Genomic DNA, 22293 nt, shown 5'->3' on the forward strand with positions numbered 1-22293 from the left:
CTTAGTAATCTTTCTACCAAACTAGGTACCCTCTCCATGGGACAGTCATTTCATATAAAAGTCGTGTGAGGCATGTAGTATCAGAATTATCATTCCCATTTACTTTGCTGCTGCTCAGAGAAATTAATCATTCAAGTTCACACAGACAGTAAGTGCAAATCTGGGTCTTCAGACTCCAAAGTCCAGGCTTTCTCCAAAAACTATACCCTCTGGAGTGAAGGAAAATGTCCAATTAAAGGGATAAAATGATAGAATAGAAATTACTGAGTTGGGGAGGAAGGAAGAGAACAATTTCTGGATCAGAATAATATGAACTGGGTGCTCTGCCTCTGAGTGGTGCCCCTTGCTTACTTATAATAATAAATAGCTGATATTTACATTATTCTCAATGTTTGCCAAGTACTTTGTAAACACAATCTCATTTAAACAATGGTTTTATTGCTGCTCTTGTTACTCTGTGGGTCAAATGGATCTACATTGTTTAAGGTAGATATGTGAGTATATAGGATTCTGTGATGCTGGGAAAATTTTTCTTTCTAAAATCAATCATTATCATTCTTTGAAATTGGGGTCCCAATCAATAATGACGGTTATAGCCATTCACCTACTCAATAATGGATCTCAATGCCTCTAAGCTAAAAATACAGATTTTGGTTCTTAATGCCCTTGAAAAACTGGCTGTGACCTGCCTTTTCAACCTTATTACATATTATTTCCCTTCCCATACTCTCTACTCCAGTAAACCCAATTGCCTTGCTCTGTACCCTTTGCACTAGCTATCTCACATACTTGGAATCCACTCCTCCTTGACTTTTGCCACACCAGATTCCTTACTTCCTTTAAGACTCTGCTCAAGTACCACCTGTTAGATCAAAGGTCCTTAAAACACTGTCAATGAACACCTAGGGGATCTGTGAATTTATATATATATATGTATATATATTATGGTAACTATCACAATATAACTGATTATCTTTGGGATCCTTGCATTTTATGTATTTAAAATTATTATTCTAAGAAGGAACCCATGTCTTCCATTAGATGGTCAATGGAAATTGAATGGTCATGACAAAAAAAAAAAAAAAAAAAAAAAAGAGTTTAGATGAAACCTCTCCTGATTCCCCCAACTACAAGTGTCTTCCCTTCTAAAACTAATTTGCATTTTATTCCACACATACTTATATATGTACATGTTGTATTCCTTGATAAAATATAAGGTCTTCAGAGAGCAGGGACCATTTTATTTTTGACACTATATCTCTAGTGGCTAGCATAATGCTTTGACCATAGTAGGTAATTAATAATTATTGATTATTAATGAAATTCTTCATTTTATATGTGCTCCTTATCTCTGCTACACTAAAATACAGAGCTACAACTTTTATTCTTTGATATGAACTTTCTTCATTGTTAAATCATCTTGTTACAACAAGAAAATATTTGGAAAGTATAGTGCTCTGCACTTTTATTGAATTGAGTTGACTTGAACTACATCCACAAGGCTGGGAGCTCTAATGGAGCTGTAATAGATGTCCTTAAAAGAAAAGCATGAAGAACAGGAAGACATTGACCCCCAGGGTAGCTGAGGTGAATACTACTTCTTAGTTGAAGCCCCATTCCCTCTCATAGATATCATTACAGATGGACAGGACAGTTGCCATGGTCTCCTCACAAGTGGGCTGGATCTGGTCTTCTGGTAGCGTGAACTTATAGATATCATTGTCTCTCAATTCAAATATATAAGCAAAGGGAATTCCAATATGATAAGCCCAGTCTCGTGAGTTTCCTGATGTAAAGTCTATTAAATAAAACAAGAAAACAGAATAAATGAAAATGGAAACCAGTCTCTAGCAATGACCTGAACCTTATGGCAGGGAAGTGGGGAGTGACTTCAGAGGAGTAAAATGCACATTCTGATGAAATAAATTTTAGAATTATAGAATCTAATAGGAGGAATGGACCTCAGAAGTGATTCAGTATACCTCTCAAGCAAAACATGAATCTCATCGATAATAAAATACATGTGTTTTTAGCTTTTTGTCTGAATATCTCAAAAGAGAAAGAATTGATGAGACAGCTCATTTCAATTTCAGAACCTTTTCCAAACCTGGCCTAGGATGCCACAATTATAGGGAATACTTGTTGAGGAAACTCCCTCTATTAATGCAGACTGGCACTTGCTTTACACCTTACAATTTTAGAGTACTCTAGAGTATGTGACTTGGCCAAGGTCATACAACCAGTATCAGTGGCAGGATTCAAAGCTAGATTTTTTGGACACAAAGACCAGATCTTTACTTCTGCCATATTGGCTCTCCTAGCTATCATTTAGTTCTTCTTATATTTATCTAAAATCTGTCTTTGAGTCATTTCCATTTCTCAGCCAAAGCAGAACAAGGTGATAAATCTTTTCATAGTAATTTTTCAAATACTAAAGCTCATGTCCTCCCTAAATCTTTTTCCATTGCAATACATGCTCATTCCTTGTATGATTTACTTTTGAATCTCCTTATTCTTTTTTATAAGGAAATAAGTACTTTGATAATTAAAATATGAAATTATTCAGAATAATGATCTGAGTTTGAATGACTTACATGTTAATGTTAATTGGGTGGGTTCCAGAGGAATAGAGAAGAAAAAAATCTCCTCCTAGATTCTTTTGCTTTCAGATCTATTCTCCCAGCTCCTCCCTATCCTGCTCTTGTTGTCTGACATATCCTCTAGGAGCTGAGTCAACAGATCAACTGCCACTGGACATCATCTTTTCCTCTAACTTCCAGAAGAGAGCCTGGGTAGAGCCTGGGAGTTCATTCTTTCTTCTGATTCACACCTTGTCCCTAGAGATCACAGTTCAGATTGTGTATTAAAAACTCTCTTTTCTCCAGCTGGTAAGCTCAGGATCTTCTCTTTCCCCCTTGAAGTCCAGTAACTTCCTCCATGCCTTGGATAATGTCAAAGCCAAACAGACACTTACATAACATATCTGAGGTTGATCCAACTTTATAATTGCTTCCATGCTTTGCTTTCAATTCTTTTGCTGCCTTCTGTCCAATTCGAATCTGTTAGTGAGAAATGCAGGGGGGAAATGCCTAGTTTTAAAACAGAAACAACAACCCATGGAGTTTTGCATTTTATTTTTTAAAAGCTAGAGAGAATAGCTTTTCTGATTCTCTCCCTCTTCCTCTCTCTTTCTCCCTCTTTCTCTTTCTCCCTCTTTCTCTCTCTCTTTCTCTCTGTCTCTCTGTCTCTTTTCTTTCTCTTTCTCTCTCTTTCACACTATCTTCTCTCTATCTCTCTCTCTTCACTCCCTCCCCAGACTCCTTAGGTAGTACTGTCCTGGAATTTTATTATCCTTAATTAGCAAGTCCTCAGAAGAAACTGGGCACAAGTTTTCTGGATATGATAGAGTTGGCATTTTCATGCTAGAAAAAAAAATCATCCTATCAGTCATATATTCCCTGAAAGCCAGAGTGTGAAAAATCAAAGTTCCTCACCAAATTTAGCTTATCACTCATATCTTTAAGCCCATTTTAACTAAGGGGTCATCAGTAAGTTTAAAAAAATGGGGACACAAGATAGGCTGAAGAAGACAGATGATAACAAAAGGAAAGGCATTATTGAGTCAAGGTAGAAATAAAAAGAAATAATAGAATACTTATCAGATATGCTAAACATTTGCTGAAGGAGAATGATAATGGTGGGTGGAACAGAGATTCTGAGAAAGGAACATAGATTAGGATGTGTAAGTAGGATGATGCAACAGGGGTTTTCCACAAGGGGTCAAAATTTAGAAAGTGCTGACAGTAATTATATTGCTTTAACATGTAGAAACAACCAAACTTAGAACTTAGTTACCAACAATAATGAGTTAAAATAAAGAGATAGCAGACTTTCTTCCCTCTAGTGATTCCATCCTATTTTATTTTAAGTAAGCTCCTACTAGTTCCCTCCCCCCAAGCTGTACCCTCACCATGGCTGCCTCATAATGTCCTGCATTCTCTGTTTCTCTATCTCTCCTTCATTGGGCGGTTGCCTATGTTTCCTCCCTAGCATTGCACTTTTTTTCTGAAGTCTATTTGCAAGTCTTCTTTCCCTTATATCCTCCCCATTCCTACCACTCTTAAAAATTAATTTAAGGGAATCTTTTGTCCTTCTTTCTAAATGATGCATGTCCTGGGAAAATGATAACCAGTTACAATTCTACATTAAAACATCATTTTCCTTTCCATGTTAAACTCTATGTGTAAAAAAAAAAAAAACAGATTTTTATTTTTAAAATTATTTTTGTAACTGTTAAGATCTTTACCTGCTATACTTAATTATGTATCTAGTGATAGTTGGGTGAAAACAAAGATAGCCCCAGCATATTGAGTAAACCATTGGTGATAAATCTTTAGGAACACATGGACATGATTTGAACTTGATGGTCAATCATGGATGAGTTGCAAACTGGACTAAGAAGAAATTCCAGAATCAATGAAATCATGGATCAGTTGGTTTATTTGTAATAAATAAATATATGTATATGTATACATGCCCCAACACATCCACCAAAGTTTTACTCTGATGCTTTCTTATGATCTAGAAGTTACTCTGGGCTCCTACAAGCTATAATCACTGAAGAACAAACTCTGAAAGGTTCTATAAATCTAGAAAGGTTTCCTTATAGGTCTGGTAAAAGATTCCCATTAGCCAAAGATCAGAGAAAGTTAAGAGAGGTTAATTCCAGAGGGTTACCTGTCCAAGTAAATTTTTTTAATTGGCCAGAACAACTCATGCCATAAAGGCATGGAGAAGTTGAAACCAAAGAAAAGAGTGAGCACCATACTGATCAAATTCTGGATCATTGAAACTTGACTATAAGATTATAAGCTATATAATCTTATATAATATAACATGTACATTATATACATATATATATATATATATATATATATATATATATATATATATATATATATAATTTATACACAAACTTTGCATTAGTTTGACCTAATCATCTATATAGGAAAAAGATACATAGATAAGCAATGTCTATAATCCAAATTATATCATATAGTTAGGTGGATAGCCCATAAAGTTTGTTCATCTCTCTATGGTTGTTTTTTTTTTTTTTTTAGATGGCACAAATGGACACTGAGTTAAACAACATCATTTAACAGGATGAAGGAAGTAAGCTGGACTGCCTTTAGGAAATCACAGGACTTTTTTTTTTTTTTAATGACCCTAAGTTTCTCCCAGAAATAAAAGCCCATTTCTAAAAAAACAATATTATGCTGGTGGTGTTGTATAACTGTGAGTCATGGAACATTACAATCTCCAAGAAATTAAAAATGAATCTAGCTTAAAAGGTAATAGAGAGACTTATGATAGATAAAATCATGGAACAACATATAGCAAACACACACACACACACACAAGGCACACCAAGAGAAAATAATATTTACAGATAAATATGGGACTGAAAAATGAGATGAACTGGTTGCATGGGAAAAAATAGCTAATAGACAAACTACCATATACCCAACTGATTTCCTTAAGATGTCAAGAGAAAGAGAGAGGAGATCTTCAACAAATTGGCTGACCCACCTGTGGATAAACAATTGTAGAATGCGGACAAGAGTTGCATAAAATATACAAACATGGATAGCTTGCCATTTACATTATTGGATGGAACTTCCAACTTGTTAAGTTTATAGATCCATTGAGTTAGAGTATTTGATTACTCACAATCTCTAAAATATACACACATAATACTGTGTGTGTGTGTGTGTGTGTGTGTGTGTATACATAATAACAATGGATATATGAGTAATTTCTGAGAATTTTAAATTGATCCTAGTTTAAACATTAGTTTACTTTGAAAGGCATTGCTATAATGAATAGACTTTCAAACTTGGAGAAATACCATTACTTTTGGTGTTTAATATGCAACTGTGGTCAAATCATCTAGATTCTCTAAAGTTCCCACCTCACAGAGGCAGTTGGGAGGCTGGTGGGAGGCTGCTGGATACAGGGTTGCTATGAGAATATCAGTAAAGCATTTTGTTGACCTTAAAGTACTTTGACAATGATAACTATTAAAATGAGATAATGTAAATGAAGTGGTTTGCAACTATTAGAATACTATGTAATATTAGATATTGTTACATTATATCTTCAATGCTTATGTTCATTGCTCCATGTCTCAAAAAGTAAGAGAATCAGAAATGAAACAATCTTTTCCATTTAAACACACGAGCCATTCTGAGAAAATGCTACTCTCTTTCACTTATATCAATGATGCTACTAGCCAACTATTTGTAGGGCATGCTCTCTGAGTTGTTTCCGGTAATGATGACAGAAATGCACTGATCCAGGCACATTCTCTTAGCCTGTTGTAATGAGATCAAATATACACATTAGCAGGATACCTGCACCTCCATTTCTCCATGACTCAGTGACTTTTAGACTCATAAAATGAATAAGAAGAAATTATCTAATTCAATCTCATCATCAAAAGGAATAATTTGAGGCCCTGAGTGGTGAAAGGATTTCTCCAGGGTTATATGGCTGGTAAAGCTAGGATCTCATACTCCTAATTTTAACCAACTCAACTAGACCATGTTTGAAACCATAGCCTTAACTATGTGGGACAGATAGGGCTTTGCTCCAGTATAAAAAAATTAAAAGGCACTAACAGTGCCTCGGAGGGGTTTGGGAAGGATCTATTTCTACCTTGATCTCTTAGTGAAAGTGTCCTTGTCCTTCAACTCCCCTTCTTACCCTGCCAAGCTCTTTCCTCAGCAGCAACAGGGCATCTTCCCTTTAGCAGAAGCATTCTCAATAGAGCAGAAACCTTGAGCAAACTAAGGTGTCATTTCTCCCCCTAGTGGCGACACCCTAGTTGAATAGATTTTGAAGCTCTGTAGTTAACTCTCCTCTGGTCTTAGACGGTATTTGGATGTATGTGTTTCTTGGTATCCTATTTTAAGAAAGATACTTGTAAATAGAAGATTCCAGAAGGCAAATGGGACTTGGAATCATGCTACAGATTATTTGAAGCAAATGAAAACATTTTGCTTGGAGAAGACTCAGGGAAGATATGATTAATGGTCTTCTTAATTGTTGAGTAGAAGGTGCTAAAAAGCAAATTTAGATTTAAGATAAGAAAGGACTTTTTAACAATAGCAATTTGACAAATTTTGGTAGGTATCCCCTGCAGAGAGTAAAGGGTTGCCCTTCATTTAAAGTCTTCAAGCAAAGGCTAGATAAACACCTGTTGGATATATGTTGTAAAGAAGACTCTTACACATGGATTCCATGATTCTGAGACCTCTTCCCTCAAGAATCTAGCTGTACATCCCCCCCCCCTCTTATACTTGGAATATATTTTTGAAAATACAATATATTATATTTATTTCCATTACATTTCATCCTAGTTTGTTAAGATTTTTATACATTTAGTTACCAACTAAGGTGTAATTTTTAAGGACCTGCTATGTTTCAGGACCTGGTTCTTTCTTGAGCCTTTTAAACTAATGTTCCAGTTCCTGTCGCAAACAAATTTAGCAAACATGTCTATATTCCCTAAAAATCCATAAAAATATTGAATAACCCAAGATTCAATATAGAGAGAACTCTATTAGAGATTTCTTTCCCAATTAACATTGACAAAGAACTAATCTTTGAATCCACTCATTCAATCAGTTCTGAATCTTGTTGATCCATATTTTTCCATGTATTCACAAGAAGAACAATATGATACTCTCTCTCTCTCTCTCTCTATATATATATATATATATATGTACATATATATGTATATATATTATTATATACATAATATGTGTATTATATATATAAATGGAAGTGGGGGGCATTAAACCACACAAAAGGATATCTATTAGAGAAAACCACAATTTAGCATCATCTATGTTTTATTATATTTTTACTTATTTTGTTAATATTTCCCAACCACTTTTTAATTTGTGCCATATTCAAGATTGTTTTAGGACACCCACAATCTGCTGGTGAGTTGTGTGATATCTTTTTTGTAAATTTTTAGAGGGTGATTGCCCACTCAGGAATTCCCTATGTGAATGAAAGCAGAGATTTGGCCTTTGTCCTTTATTTCTTTCCTAATTTACTCATCTGTAAAATGGGTGAAATATTTGTATTATATCCTTCACAGGATGTTAAAAGGATACTGCTTTGTAGACTCAGTTCAATTCCATTAACTATTAAATACTTACTGTGTCAAATATTTTCCAGATACTGACTGGGGCTAGAAAGACATACACACACATACACACAGAGATACATATACACACACACACAGAGTACCTATCTTCAGGAAGATGACATCCTCTTAGGAGGAAATAGGGAGAGAGGAGGAGAGGGAAGAAAGGAAGGAAGGAGAAGGGAAGAGTGAATGAAGGAAGTATTTATTAAACATCTATTTTCAGGCACTGTGCTAAGTACTTTACAAAGATTATCAAATTTGATCTCAAAGCAACCTTTTTAGGTAGATGTTATTATGATCCCCATTTTAGTTGAGGAAATTGAGGCATATAGAAATTAATGACTTCTCCAGGGTCACATAGTATCAGAAGCCCTATTTAAATTCATGTATTTTCAACTACAGCTTCAGGTGCTCTGTTCACTACACCATCTAAATATAGTAATACATACAAAAATAATACAATAAATGAGGAGGGGTGGAGGACTCGGGAAAGAGCTCTTGTAATAAAAGGCACCTGAGTTGAGCCCTGAAAGAAACTCAAGGCTCCAGCCTGTAAGTGCTATGAAAACTTGACAGTAATATTACAGTTATACAATACATAATGACTTATGCATAATAGCTGCTTACATTTTTTGGAACTAAATTATGGTTCAAATAATTCCAAATAGGCAATCAATATTTCTCATTGCCTTTTGGCACTTCCAAAGAAACAAAAATCACAACCCCTTTTCCACTATTGCTCTTGTTCTGGCTTAGGTCTATATTGTCTGTTGAAAAGTAAAATACCATTCCATAATAATGTGGATTTGCATTTTCACTGGCAACACACATATTTGCAAATATGATCTCATTTTATATTTACTACAACCTTGGAGGTAGGGGCCATGATTATCTTCATTTTACAGAAGAGGAAACTGAGACATGTAAGGATTAAGTGACTTGCTTAAAGTCACACAGTTAGTAAGGATCTGAGGCTCTCTGGGTTCAGTGCTCTGTCTTCTGAACCACCTAGCTGCTTATTTTCACTGACAATTAAAACACTCCTCAGAAAAATAAGAGGGGGTAAAGTTGAAGAGGTAAATGAACATTGTATTTGGAAAGAAAAAGGAGCAAAGATTACTTTAGGATTTTGTGGGGCTATTTCTTGTTGTCATTCGTTTGTTTGTTTTTAGAGAAAACATATTCCACTTTTGAGAACTCACAGCTGGTAACTTCTCAATAGATATTTAAGTGCTCTCTAGGGCTATAGTGCTAAAAGTGAATTTGTAAAGAGGAAAGATTATCATTTCAAATGTTTAATATACTTACCTTATTTTTCTTATATTTATGAAAATGGAAGATGTTTCTCAATTTGACACTTAAAGAAACAGTATGGTACTTATTTAATGTAGGGTAATGCTATTCAGACCTGAAGACAACACAGCAGGGATCTGGGAAAGTGGTGTAAACAAGAGAAAAAAAAAGAAAATATGGAGAAAATGAAAGGGAAAATAGACATGCTAGACATAAATAAAACCATAGACTTGAAATTTAGGGGTCAGAGAAAAGGTGCCTTAATTTACAGGAAATGGACTAGAGAGAGGCTGATCTCTTACCAACTCATCATAGTTACTCGATTTGGTTTTGGTATAACTATAGGGAGTGAGGATAAATTGGCCATAAGAATGTATAGCTAGATAGCATAGGATGCTGTCCTTCTTGTCTTCAATAAAACTAGAAACTGCTTTTGTTTCAGGCTCAGAAACTGGTCCTGTTCCACAGAATGTTTGATGACTGCAGTTTTTAGAGGTTCCAACACCTGCAAGAGGGAAAGGAAAGAAAGACTAAAAAATCTGAATTCTAAAGTGACAGATATTAAAGAGCATGATATTGGGGTCCTGGATTCAGAAGGTTTGATTTTGCCACTTACTAATTGTGTAACCTTGTGGAGGGGAGGTCATTTCATTTTTCTGGGCCTCAGTTTCCCTTTCCATATAAAGCTAGAATCAGAATAAGTGATCTTTAACACCCACCCCATTCAAGCTTCAGTATTCTATGCTTCTATGAATTGGACCCAAACAAAACAAGATGTATTCCACTTGAAATTAAACATTTTGCTTCTAAACAATCAAAGGCTTTTTCAAAGATGAAATTCTAAGCAATCTGTGTCATGATAAAACATTCTCTGCCATGATATTATTCACTCACCAACCAAATATTCATTAAAAGACTATATAGTACTAATAATTCTAGCCGTTTAGATCTATAGAGATAAGTAAAACACATCCTCTGCTCTCAGAGAGCTTAAAGTCTGATGAAAAAAAGATAAATCATATTCACAAATACTTAAAATACAAGAAAGCAATAAAACTATATACCATCCACATCTGACTTACAAAGGAAGCCCTAAATCCAGCAGCATTCAATTTACCATATGCAAACCTTCAGGGCAATATGGTAGAGTGGATAAACTGTTAGAGCAGAAAGACCTGAGTTCAAATTCTAGCTCTGACATTTATTATTTGTGGAATCCTGAAAAAAAAATCACCTAACCTCTATGTGCCCCAGGCAACTCGAATTGCCAATAGCTCCTGTTATAGAAGGGTTGTTGGTCTGGGAAATGAGGAAAGATATCCCCAAATCTAATAAATCAAAAATGTTTAATGTGGAGTCAATGAATTAATGAAAAAATAGTCAAATAACTGCTTCTCAAAATAATTGGTTTCCTTTGTATTTTTGTGTATTTTATCTTGTGCATTAAAAAAAAATTATTCAGAGAAAGGATTTACAAATTTCATTTGACTGCCAAAGTGGCTCACAAAAAAGGGTAAGAACTCCTATGATAGTTAGAGATTGTATCCACATGTAAGAGTTCTCCATTGTCAAAACTTTTTTTTTTTCAAATCTACAATGAGCATTCATTTCAGGGGCTGAAAGCATGTATTTGAAATTCCATCCAATGTTCTAATTTTATGTCATTGTTAAGGTCCTTTTTGTGCCTTTTCAAGTGTCTCCATTTCTCAAACATTCATATAAGTATTATAAGGCGTATGTTGATGAATGTTTAACGACCAGCTCATTTAAAAATATATCCAGGATAAAATTTTAAGCTTAATGTTCATTATCAACATTTTCTCCATTACTTTCTTAAGTCCATAAATCAACAAAATAATAAATTAAGCCCTGACTTGCAGCATTTTCTGGTTTCAAAGGCATAAATATTCACATTGAAAAATTAACAATTGACTTGAAAGAACCAAAGTTGATTCCAATACAGAATGGAACATTGATGCCTTAGAATCCTCAAAAGAAAACCTGTCCCTTAGGCTCCTTGGAACATAGATCACTATCAAATGATTTAACAGAAAAAAAGATCTCTTGTATACTTACTTCAGTACTTCAGATATCTGTGATTTCATTTGTGCAACTATTCCTTTTACCAATGAAGATAGGCCACAGAAGTATCCTTCTTAGTAAAATATATCATTAGTTATTGTGGTTCAAAATTTTCTTATTTAATGAACCTCTCCTAATTTAGCAAAATTGACATTTGGAGTACAATTATTCCTTCCACATGGTGATTTTCCCCATTGTTGTTTCAATGTATTATGGGTCAGCATAAGAAATTAAATGGGAATTTGGAAGAAGTTTTGTGGGAAATGCAGACATGTGAAGGCCAGCAAATGACACAGAAAAAGTCTAAAAGACACAGAAATGCATAAAATATATATGGTATTGTATAATATAACATACCTTTTAATACCATAATAATTCATGTTTCTTCTTTAGTATAAAGAAAGGAACAAAAAAATTTATGGGGATTTTCCCAAGGGAGTATCACACCCCTAACTCTTGCAAGGGATAGAAGAGATAACTATATATCATAATCCATTTACTAACCTAAGCTTTCAGTTTGGTGGGACTTGCCAAGAATGATGGTTAATTAGCATAGCTTTCAAGAACCCATAGTTTCCTTCATGATCAAATGAAGCATTAGAATAAAAGTCCCAGTATAGTTTAGAAAAATTACTACTGCCTTTTGAATGTTTATATTTCCCCTCTAAGATATGAGAATGGTTTTAAAAGAAGGATGCTAGATTTCAAGTATGGTCAAATCAAGTATAGCCAAATTCCCAAAATCCACCTTGGGCTTCTCAACCTTACCTGACCCAAGTAGAATACAAAGTAGAAATTTTAACATTTCTTATTGATGAACAATGATAATCCAACTAGGAAGAAGAAGATGAGGAAAGGAATATTGACTTGAGTATGTTTTTGTAAATGATATCTCTAGAACTCACACCTTCCTCTTGCTTCTCTGCTTCCTACGCAGTTATCAACTTACACCTCAAACTTGCACTTACTACACCAGGATATGTTGAAATTTCTGTTAAGGTCAGTCCCAAAGCAGGTGCCATTATTATGGGATGAATGAGATTTTCTCCAGAGGTGATCCTAAATAGAAAGCAATTAATATGGCAACACAAATCACAGTGTAAATGATTCAATGTAGATTCTTGATCATGATAATGATCAGCTTGACCTACTGGGAAAAATTGGCCAACAAATATTCAGACTTTTGAATATTCACAAATAATATTCAACCATCTTGTTGGACATATATACCTTGAAAGTATAGGAAGCAGGCATTTCTGTATATCCAAATATATTAATTCCCTAAATGAAAACATAATCATTGGGCCATACATTTAGAGCTGAAAAAGATCTCAGAGGCCATCTAGTCCAGATGTTTTTAAATGAAGTCCACGAATTTGAATTTAAAAAATATTTTATGATGATTGTATTTCAATATAATTGGTTTCCTTTGTAATCCCACTTCTTTTATTTTGTTCCTCTAAAAATATTTTGCCAGATATGAAAGTGTATGTTTAAAAGTACTGGGGAAATTGAATTTGACAGCTCTCTCAAGTTGGGAGTTTCTAAGTACAGTAAGAGAAGGCTATCAGGTGCTCAAACTAAGTTTGATATCACTAAGGAGCCACCACAGGTTGCTTGTTGAGGGGCAACCTATTTCAAGTCATAAAGGAACACAGTAGTTCAAGTTCAATCTTTCAAGCTAGCAGAGCAGATTGCCCTGGGCAATAGGGAGATCCAGTCCTAAACAAAACAAAACAAAACAAAACAACAAATAAATAGAAATCTGAGAAAGATTTTGTAGGTATTACCAGATAGCCAAAACCAAAGGAGTCTGCGATTAAAAAAAAAAAAAGGTTAAGCACCCCTTATCTAGCTCAGCCCTTTTAAATTACAAATGAGAAAATTAAAGTAAAAGTAAATAAAAATGAAGAAATGTGTCCAAAAAATATTACAGATAGTAAATAGAGAAGCTGATAGGAGAAACAAAAGCATGTAGGAGTTGAAATCATATTTTACTTATTAAAAATAACAACATTTATATAACACTTTAAGGTTTACAACACACTTTACAAATATGGTCTCATTTTATCTTTTCTACACTCCTTGGAGGTAGCTGCTATAATTATCTTCATTTTACAGATAAGGAAATTAAGGTATATAGCATTAAGTGACTTGCTCAATCACATAGCTAGTAAGTGTCTGAGGCATTGTTCAAATCTATGTCTTTCTAAGGCTGGATTCAGTTCTCTGTCTACTTACCATCTATCAGACTTCAAGTAAAGCTTAATTAACTATTTTACCAAAGAAAGCTTCCCAGACATTCTTCAGGCAGGGTGTTAAAGAATGAAAAAGAATTAATGAAGCAATGATGAGAAGTGAATGTTTGGCTTTTGAAGGAGAGGAAGTTCAATAAAAAGGCTTCATCTGTTTCAAATAGAGAAAATAATTTGGGAAACATTAGAGAATTAAGGGCTTTAAGCAAGCAAGTAAAGGGATTTCTGTTCCATGAGTGAGTTTGGCTTTGATACATTGGGAGACTAAAAGGCTTGGAGTATGGGGGGGTAAAAAATGAAGGATATAATTTGAGAAACAGGAAGAAGAAGAAGAAGAGGGGGAAAAAGGTGAAGATAAAAAGAATATGAAGGAGAAAGAGAAGGAACAAAGAAAGGAAATGAGGAAAAGAATGAGGAGGAGGAGAAAATGAAGAAGGGGAAAGGAGAAGAACAAGAAAGAAGAAAGAAAGAAGAAAAAGAAGAAGAAAGAAAGAAGAACAAGAAGAAGAAGGAAGAGGAAGAGAAGAAGAAGGAAAAGAAGTGATTCATTTGAGAAGAAGGAAGAGGAGGAGAAAAAGAAGAACAAGAAGAACAACAAGAGAACAAGAAAGAATTTGAAGGAGAAGAAAAAGAAAGAAGGAAAGAGAGAAAGAAAGAGTAAAAGAAAGAGAGATAGAGAAAGAAATAAAAGAAGGAAGGAAGAAAGAAAAAAGAAAGAATGAAAGGAAGAAAAAGAAAGAAGGAAAGAGAGAAAGAAAGAGTAAAAGAAAGAGAGATAGAGAAAGAAATAAAAGAAGGAAGGAAGAAAGAAAAAAGAAAGAATGAAAGGAAGAAAAAGAAAGAAAAAGAGAGAGAGAAAGAAGGAAGGGAGAGAGGAAAGGAGGAAAGAAGAAGGAGGATCGGGAGGATCAGGAGAAGGTTCAGGAGGAGGATCAAGAAAAGGAGGAAGAAGGGCAGGAAAAGAAGAAGAAAAAGAAATAGAAGGCATATAGAATTTTGCCCATTAACTTGAAATTATATTTGCAAAAAGGAAGTTCTTAGAATTTGAAAGGAAAATCCAGTAAATATAAACGTAAGGTCCTTGAGGACAGAGACCTTTTCATGTTTGTCCTTTTAAACCTAACAACTAGCATATTACCTGGCATGGAATTAAACTTCAGAAATAGTTGTTGATTAAGAAAAATCAACATCAAAAAGAAAAATTTAGTCAATTTCAATTGGAAGTCTTCTAGGAGATGCTGTATGAAGGTGCTGTTGATAAGAAGTAACAGGTATGCAATGAGGTTGGACAGGTGATCTCTGAAATCACTCCTGGTTCTCAGGCTCTGTGGTCATACTCTCTCTTCCATGCAGTAAAATCGAATCCGGTTGCTTATTTTTCTCCAGGAGTAGACATAAACATCAATATTTAGAACTGGGAGGATGTAGAAGTCCACTTTACTTAGAAATCTGATTATCCTTGCGTCTGTTTTATAGTTTTATAGAATCTACAATATAAAAAATATAATCATTTGAAAAATTTTGGACAGCTTTCTTTCTGCTTTGCCCTCCCTTATGTCCCCGCCTGATCAAAAGAAATAGTTACACTTCTCTCAAATCTATTTTTCATGACTTCATATGTTACCAAGAATTACAAAGATAATTACTATTAATTTTGAAAAGTTTATAAATTCTTTGATATCTTCTTTTAAAGATTAGCATTTGCTCTATTTAATATGTCTAACATGAGGATTTTCTTTTAAAAAAATCTTGGATTCACACATATATCTGTATCAAATATTGGCCTTCTCCAGTGCAGAGATGGGACTGATCTACATTTTAGAACTGAAATGCAACAAAAATATTTTTAAAAGCATATTGGGAAAGGATCCTTCTCACCTAACAGATTCCTCTGTCCCCCCCTCTATATTTTTCAGTTAATTATTATAAGGAACTTTAATGATACTTATTGTGTTGACAAGTTGTTTGGAGCACTAAAATATTAAGTGGCTAATTTATGTTTTTGTAGTGTATATGTATGTATATATATATATATATGTCTCTCTATATATACATAAATATATATTATGCATGTTTGAATATATATATGTTTTGTGTATCTGCATGTATATATATATATATGTGTGTGTGTATATATTATTTATCTATATCAGAAGAACTTAAATCTAGGACCTTCTAACTGCAAAGATGGTCTTCTAATCATTATACTACACTATCTCACCACTAAATTCCATTGAAAGTGAATTTTTGACATCAAAGATAAAACCAGATTTTACCCTTCAGCTTTGTTTCCAAACTACTGATATCTAGTTCTCTTGGAAGTGATCAATAGTCCTATCCATGTGCAAAAGAAAGCATTTTTCAATACCTGAGAAATTACAATTATCACTATCCTCATCTTCTTTTCATTGAACTCTTTTAAAGGGTGTTCACAACATGCTTTGCATACCTTCTTTCATGGATCTTGATAAAGGCACTTACTTCTTTCACAAACCACTGGCAAAAGGCAGGTGTGATCCACTCTCTGGCATGAATTTCACAGTCCATCCAAAAGATCTTTTTCAGGGTACTTGTTGGCTCACTGATCTATATGGCAGTTGGAAAACAATTACCTGTTATAAGAAATCATCCCACCAAATTTTTGTTTTAGAGGGTCAACTTTGGACCAAATTGAATCCTATACAAATTTACTAACTTACTATTTTTTAATTTGCTAATTATTAATTATTTTGATAATTTACTAATTGCTAAGTTACTAAAATCACTAAAAGAGTCCTCCTTTATGGATGTAAACAGGAATGAGGATTCAGACATTTCAATCAATCTGAACCTATCCTGTGCAATTGTTGAACCCCTGATGAAAGTATAATTCAAGGTGCAATAAGTGGGAGGATTTCCAGTGGTAAGAGCATAAAGTACATAGCCTTGCACACAACAGGGACCTAACGTATTAAAAGATACCACCTCCTCCTCCTTTGCAGACATGGATGCTGTGGTGTGGAACACTGAATATAACATCAGACTTTTTTTATACCTTGGTTAGTTTTGCTGACATGTCCTCCCCCACAACCACCAACCTTTTTTATCTTTGTTGGAAGGAGTAGCTCCCTAAGAGAGTCAGAGGAGAGCAGCATTAACTATTTCAACAACATTCAACCAGAAAAGTGTCATTCTACCCCAAACTGGGGAGGGACTAAGAAGTACTTGAGCTTCTCCTGTTAGTAAGGACCTGTTGCCTCATTATAATTTAAGAGATATCTCATGATAGGTTAAGGTTTTCTAGTTCACTTAACTTCACTTATTTTTTAACTCACCAGCACAATCCCTGAGCCATTTTTTACTTCCATTCATTCTGATAATTACAGTATTTATGGAGATTTTTATATTATTGACTAGCTGGTTCTGATTGCCTCTTTTTACAGTCATTTCCTTGACTGTTAATAGGCCCTGTCTACTCATTCCCAAGAACTCTCACCAGATAGGTGAGGGGACCAGACAATCTAGTTTGGGCAGATCAGCCCTGCTCCTCCGGAAAAGTCCAAAACTGGGAGGAGGGTTTCCCCCGGGGAAAACCTTGGGCAGACTTTGCTTCAGGGCCAACAGGACTTTGCACCGAGTCTTGCCACTCTGAAGCTTCTGCACACAACTGTTTAACAGATACATGGGACTTCATGAGGGAATTCTCCTGCTTATCAAATATCTTACTGCTTCTTTGCCCTTCCTCAGGTCTTCCTACCCCCATACTCTATTCTAAATTCACTTATCTGAAAAGTTTGTTTTACCCAAGCATTGATTATGAGTCTTCCAGATATCCTGGTCATGAGGTAGGATACAGTCTAAAAAGTGCACAAACTTTGAAAGACTTTACAAATTCAATCAACTTAATAACAAATCACCATTCCAGAGAAGCATGGATGAAACTCACTAACTTGTTCTTGCCAGAGTAGTGATACACTCCAAATACAGAATGAGATGAACTATTTGAGAAAATAGTCAATGTGGGAATTTGTTTTCTTTGTGTATGTATATTTGTTAAGAGGAATTTTTTTTTTGCTTCCTTGTTCCTTCTTTATATTATTTCTTCTTTCTTTTTCTTTTCTTCTTTCCATTCTTCCTTCTTTTATTTCTTCCTTTTTTCTTCATTTCTTTCCTTCTCTTTTTTCCTTCCTTCCTTCCTTCCTTCCTTCCTTCCTTCCTTCCTTCCTTCCTTCCTTCCTTCCTTCCTTCCTTCCTTCCTTCCTTCCTTCCTTCCTTCCTTCCTTCCTTCCTCTCCTCCCTCCCTCCCTCCCTCCCTCCCTCCCTCCCTCCCTCCCTCCTCTTTCTTTCTTTCTTTCTTTCTTTCTTTCTTTCTTTCTTTCTTTCTTTCTTTCTTTCTTTCCTTTCTTTCTTTCTTTTCTTTCTTTCTTTCTTTCTTTCTTTCTTTCTCTTTCTTTCTTTCTTTCTTTCTTTCTTTCTTTCTTTCTTTCTTTCTTTCTTTCTTTCTTTCTTTCTTTCTTTCTTTCTTTCTTTTTTTCTTTCCTTCCTTCCTTCTTTTTCTATCTTCCTTTTTTCTTTTATTTCTTCTTTTTCTTTCTTTCTTTCTTTTTTTCCTTCCTTCCTTCCTTCCTTCCTTCCTTCCTTCCTTCCTTCCTTCCTTCCTTCCTTCCTTCCTTCTTTTTTCTTTCCTTCCTTGTTCCTATCCTCTATTTTTAAAAGATACAGAAAATAAATATCTATTAGTTGGGAAAATAAATTAAAATTTTAAAATTAAAATTATGTAAAATAGTCTATTTCATAAAATTTAAAATGGAAGATCAACTAATCTTTCCCTTCAATCCCATATCTTCATTTAAGAGAAGAGGAAACTGAGGTTCAGAGAGATTAAATGACTTACTTGGTTAAGTCACACAAGCATCAATAGAGACAAGACTCAAAATTAGGTTCTATGACTCCAAAAGTCAGTGCTATGTCTGCCAGAATGAAGTTTTTATAAAACTTTGAGGTTTGCAAAACACTTTAAATAAGTTCTTTTAATTGAATCTCTCCATACACCTATGTGATTTATAGATGAGAAAACTGACATAAGCTAAGTGACTTGCCTGGGGCCACATGGGTAATATGAGCATGAGGCCAGAGTTGAATACCTTTCCTTCTGACTCCAAGTCCAACATTCCATTCACTGTCTCACTTACCTTCCACATCATTCCACAGTGGTAAATATGGTAAAGATATTCTGAATTAATGTCTCCTCCCCATCACACTTTAGCCCTTCCCCTCCTTGGTGTTCATTAACTTGTGCTTGGCACTCCAAACACCAGAAGAATATATTTAAAAAGACTTAAAAAAACCTTCTTGTTGTTGTTCAGGTATATTTGATTCTTTGTGACCCCACTTGGAGTTAAGTGACTTGTCTAGGGTCACACAGTTGGTGAGTATCTGAAGCCAGATTTGAACTCAAGAAGATGAGTCTTCTTGACTGCAGACCTGGCACTCTATTCATTGTACTACCTACTTACCCACAACTTAATATTCATGCATGTTTACATACTTTGTTGATATTTGAGTAATTTCAGTTGCATCTAACTCTCTATGACCTCATTTGGGGTTTTCTTGTCAAAGATATTGGAGTATTTTGTCATTTCTTTTTCTAACTCATTTCACAGCTGAGGAAACTGGGGCAAACAGTATTAAGTGACTCACCTAGAGTCACACAGTTATCAAGCTTCTGAGACCAGATTTGAGACTTCAGAAGTCTATCCTCTATGTCACCTTGCTGCTGCCCCTTTTAAATCTTAAAAAAATCTTAATAGCAGCTTAAGCCCTTTAACTTACCTTCAAGTAATACATGGGTCGAGCCTCATAGGTCATGCCGAGAAAATGCTGTGTTACCACTTCACTGTACCTCTCTTCTATTTGACTCATCCATTTATAGATCTGGAATAGCCATAGAGAAGGATCTGTATCAATAAGATCACTAGCTCCCTATCTCAGCAGAAGATAGCTTATCTCTTGCAGATACAGAAAAATACACTCACTTCAATAGAGTATGAAATAGATAAATTGCAACATCTTATAGAACACATTTTAAAAATGTATCCAGACATTATTTCAACCAAGTAGCTTAACTTTGTTTGGAAATTCCCTCCATCAATATACATGAGCAACTTTTCTCTGATGATTGTGGAGATTTGCCCAGGGCACTGAGAAGGAAGTGATTGGTTCATGATTATATAGGTAAGTGAGTAAGAAGCAAGACTCAAATTTGGGGCTTCTGTTCTTTTTTTTCCTGAATTTATTTTATTTACTACACCATGCTACTTCTCATGGAGAAAGTCTAACAGCTTTAAACCAATGTATAAATACTATTGGCTTACTGGATTTTTAAAAAGCTTTCCTTGCCACCTTACCCAGGGTTCCTTTGTAGGCATTTTTAAAGAATCACAATCATTGATCATCATTGAATATCAGTCTAAAACAGAAGAAATCAATGAATACATCTCGCAAAACATTCACCAACCATAACTTTAAGGGGGCATGAAATCACAGGGAAATTGAAAGCCTCATCAACTTGGAGAGATACCAAACAACACTCATCCGTAATTTTTTGGACCACAGGTGGGGAAATATCAGTAGCTAGGCACTGAAGCATGGCATCCAGGGTAGCTAAATCAAATTAAAAATGTTTCCCTTTTCAATTTGACAGTTTGGGTGGGATTGATGTAGATGAGGAAGACAAAGGGATGAAAAGAAGTCCATTTATGCTATGGCTTAACATACAACAAACCAGGCTCTGTGAGGATCAATAAGATAAAAAGAATTTTTAAAAAGTTAGCAACTCAAAGATGGTACCATCAGAATGTCACTTAGCTATTCCCTATGCATATAAGTCACAATATATTTGGAAGTTCTGAATGCAAGGAACTAGAGATGCTCATTAGGAATGCCATTGATATGTTTCAAAATGATTACAATGTGATTAGCTTTCTTTCCCATTTGTGGAAGCTGTAGTCAAATAGAATCATAATGTAAGAATTATCATAACAATAATCATCATAAAGAGGCTTGAGTTTTTTCTGTGCAGTTTAGTGATCAGACACAACTAGAGGGAAGAAAAGAAAACTAGGCAAATGAATATTATCTAGTTTTATGAATAAGAGTTCCAGATGCTAGAACTACATATGCAAACACATACACACAAATGCATGTATGTGCACAATATGCATACTTTATATGTTATGCACATGTGTACGTATACATATACATACATGTGCTTAATACATTAATATGATTTTTATATATTGAATACATTTGGTGGACTCCAAGGGGAGAACATGAACAAGAGTTACACAAGATAGGCAGACAAGCATACATATATATGATTCATATATATTAAGTACACATTTACAGATATACAGGTATATAATATATGCATGCATACGTATACACATGCTTACATGTATATAGGCACATGTTTGTGTATTGTAGATGTGTATGCATATGTATATATACACATATACATATACATATATATTGTAGATGTGTATGCATATGTATATATATATACCTGGGAAGCTCTAGTCAAGCATATTGTATATATATATATATGTGTGTGTGTAAATATATACACACATGCACATACGTGCATGTATGTTTACAAGTGTGTGTGTGAATGTGTATGCAAATGCATATACATATATTGTTCATATATATGTATGTGTATGTGAATATATGTGTAAAGATCCATGACTTTACCTTCCCCAATTCCCAGCCTAGATATATTCATTAACTCAGTTTCATTTCCAGGTGATATCCTTCCAATGGCCCATACCTCTTTGCCTTCCATGGGGCTTTTCCAGCTATACACCTCAGAGGTGTTCAATTGTTTCCCTATGAGAGAGTTGTGCCCCCTTTGGGTCCTTGCTACCTTCTCAATAGGGTGATACTTTGTATAGTCATAGTTCTCCAAGTTCCTCCTGGAACTCTCTTTTTTCTCCAACATCCCATATCCATTTTTTGCTGAGATTCTGTGAGGGCAAGCATGAAAATTCCAAAGTCAATAGATCATAATTCTAGAACCGTGGGGGACCTTCCTCCTTTTACATAGGTTTGGACTTGCCTAAAGTCACACAGAGAGCATTAAAGGGAGGATTTAAATCCAGGTCTTCTGACATGAGTTAATGTTCTTTTTATTATACTAAATGGGAATATTGCATCAATTGCTAAATGACATTTTAATGAAATTTTTACATTTACCTTTACATTTTACATCTGCTTAAGGGCACCACAGAAGCACCAACAAGGTCATAAGACCAACATTTTGCTAACCTATAATTTTAATTTGTTCAGAAGCACTTGGTAGTACAGGGAATAGAGCACAGAATAGAATAGAGCAAAGGGTCTAGACCTGAATTCAAATCTGGCCTTAGACAATTATTATATGACCCTGGGCAGATCACAAAGTCT

At 34.7% G+C, this 22293-nt stretch overlaps 1 protein-coding gene across 1 annotated transcript; it reads right to left on the bottom strand.

The window, feature by feature from the left end:
- Window positions 1–1601: 1601 nt before the first annotated feature.
- On the bottom strand, window positions 1602–21829 carry CPO (carboxypeptidase O). The gene is given in 8 exon segments (XM_074301969.1): window positions 1602–1798; window positions 2975–3059; window positions 9817–10019; window positions 12565–12657; window positions 15230–15338; window positions 16333–16437; window positions 19663–19764; window positions 21755–21829. Coding segments are annotated over 8 exon segments (969 nt in total).
- Window positions 21830–22293: the final 464 nt, after the last annotated feature.

This window comes from Sminthopsis crassicaudata, chromosome 3 (genome assembly GCF_048593235.1).
Source record: "Sminthopsis crassicaudata isolate SCR6 chromosome 3, ASM4859323v1, whole genome shotgun sequence".
NCBI lineage: Eukaryota > Metazoa > Chordata > Mammalia > Dasyuromorphia > Dasyuridae > Sminthopsis > Sminthopsis crassicaudata.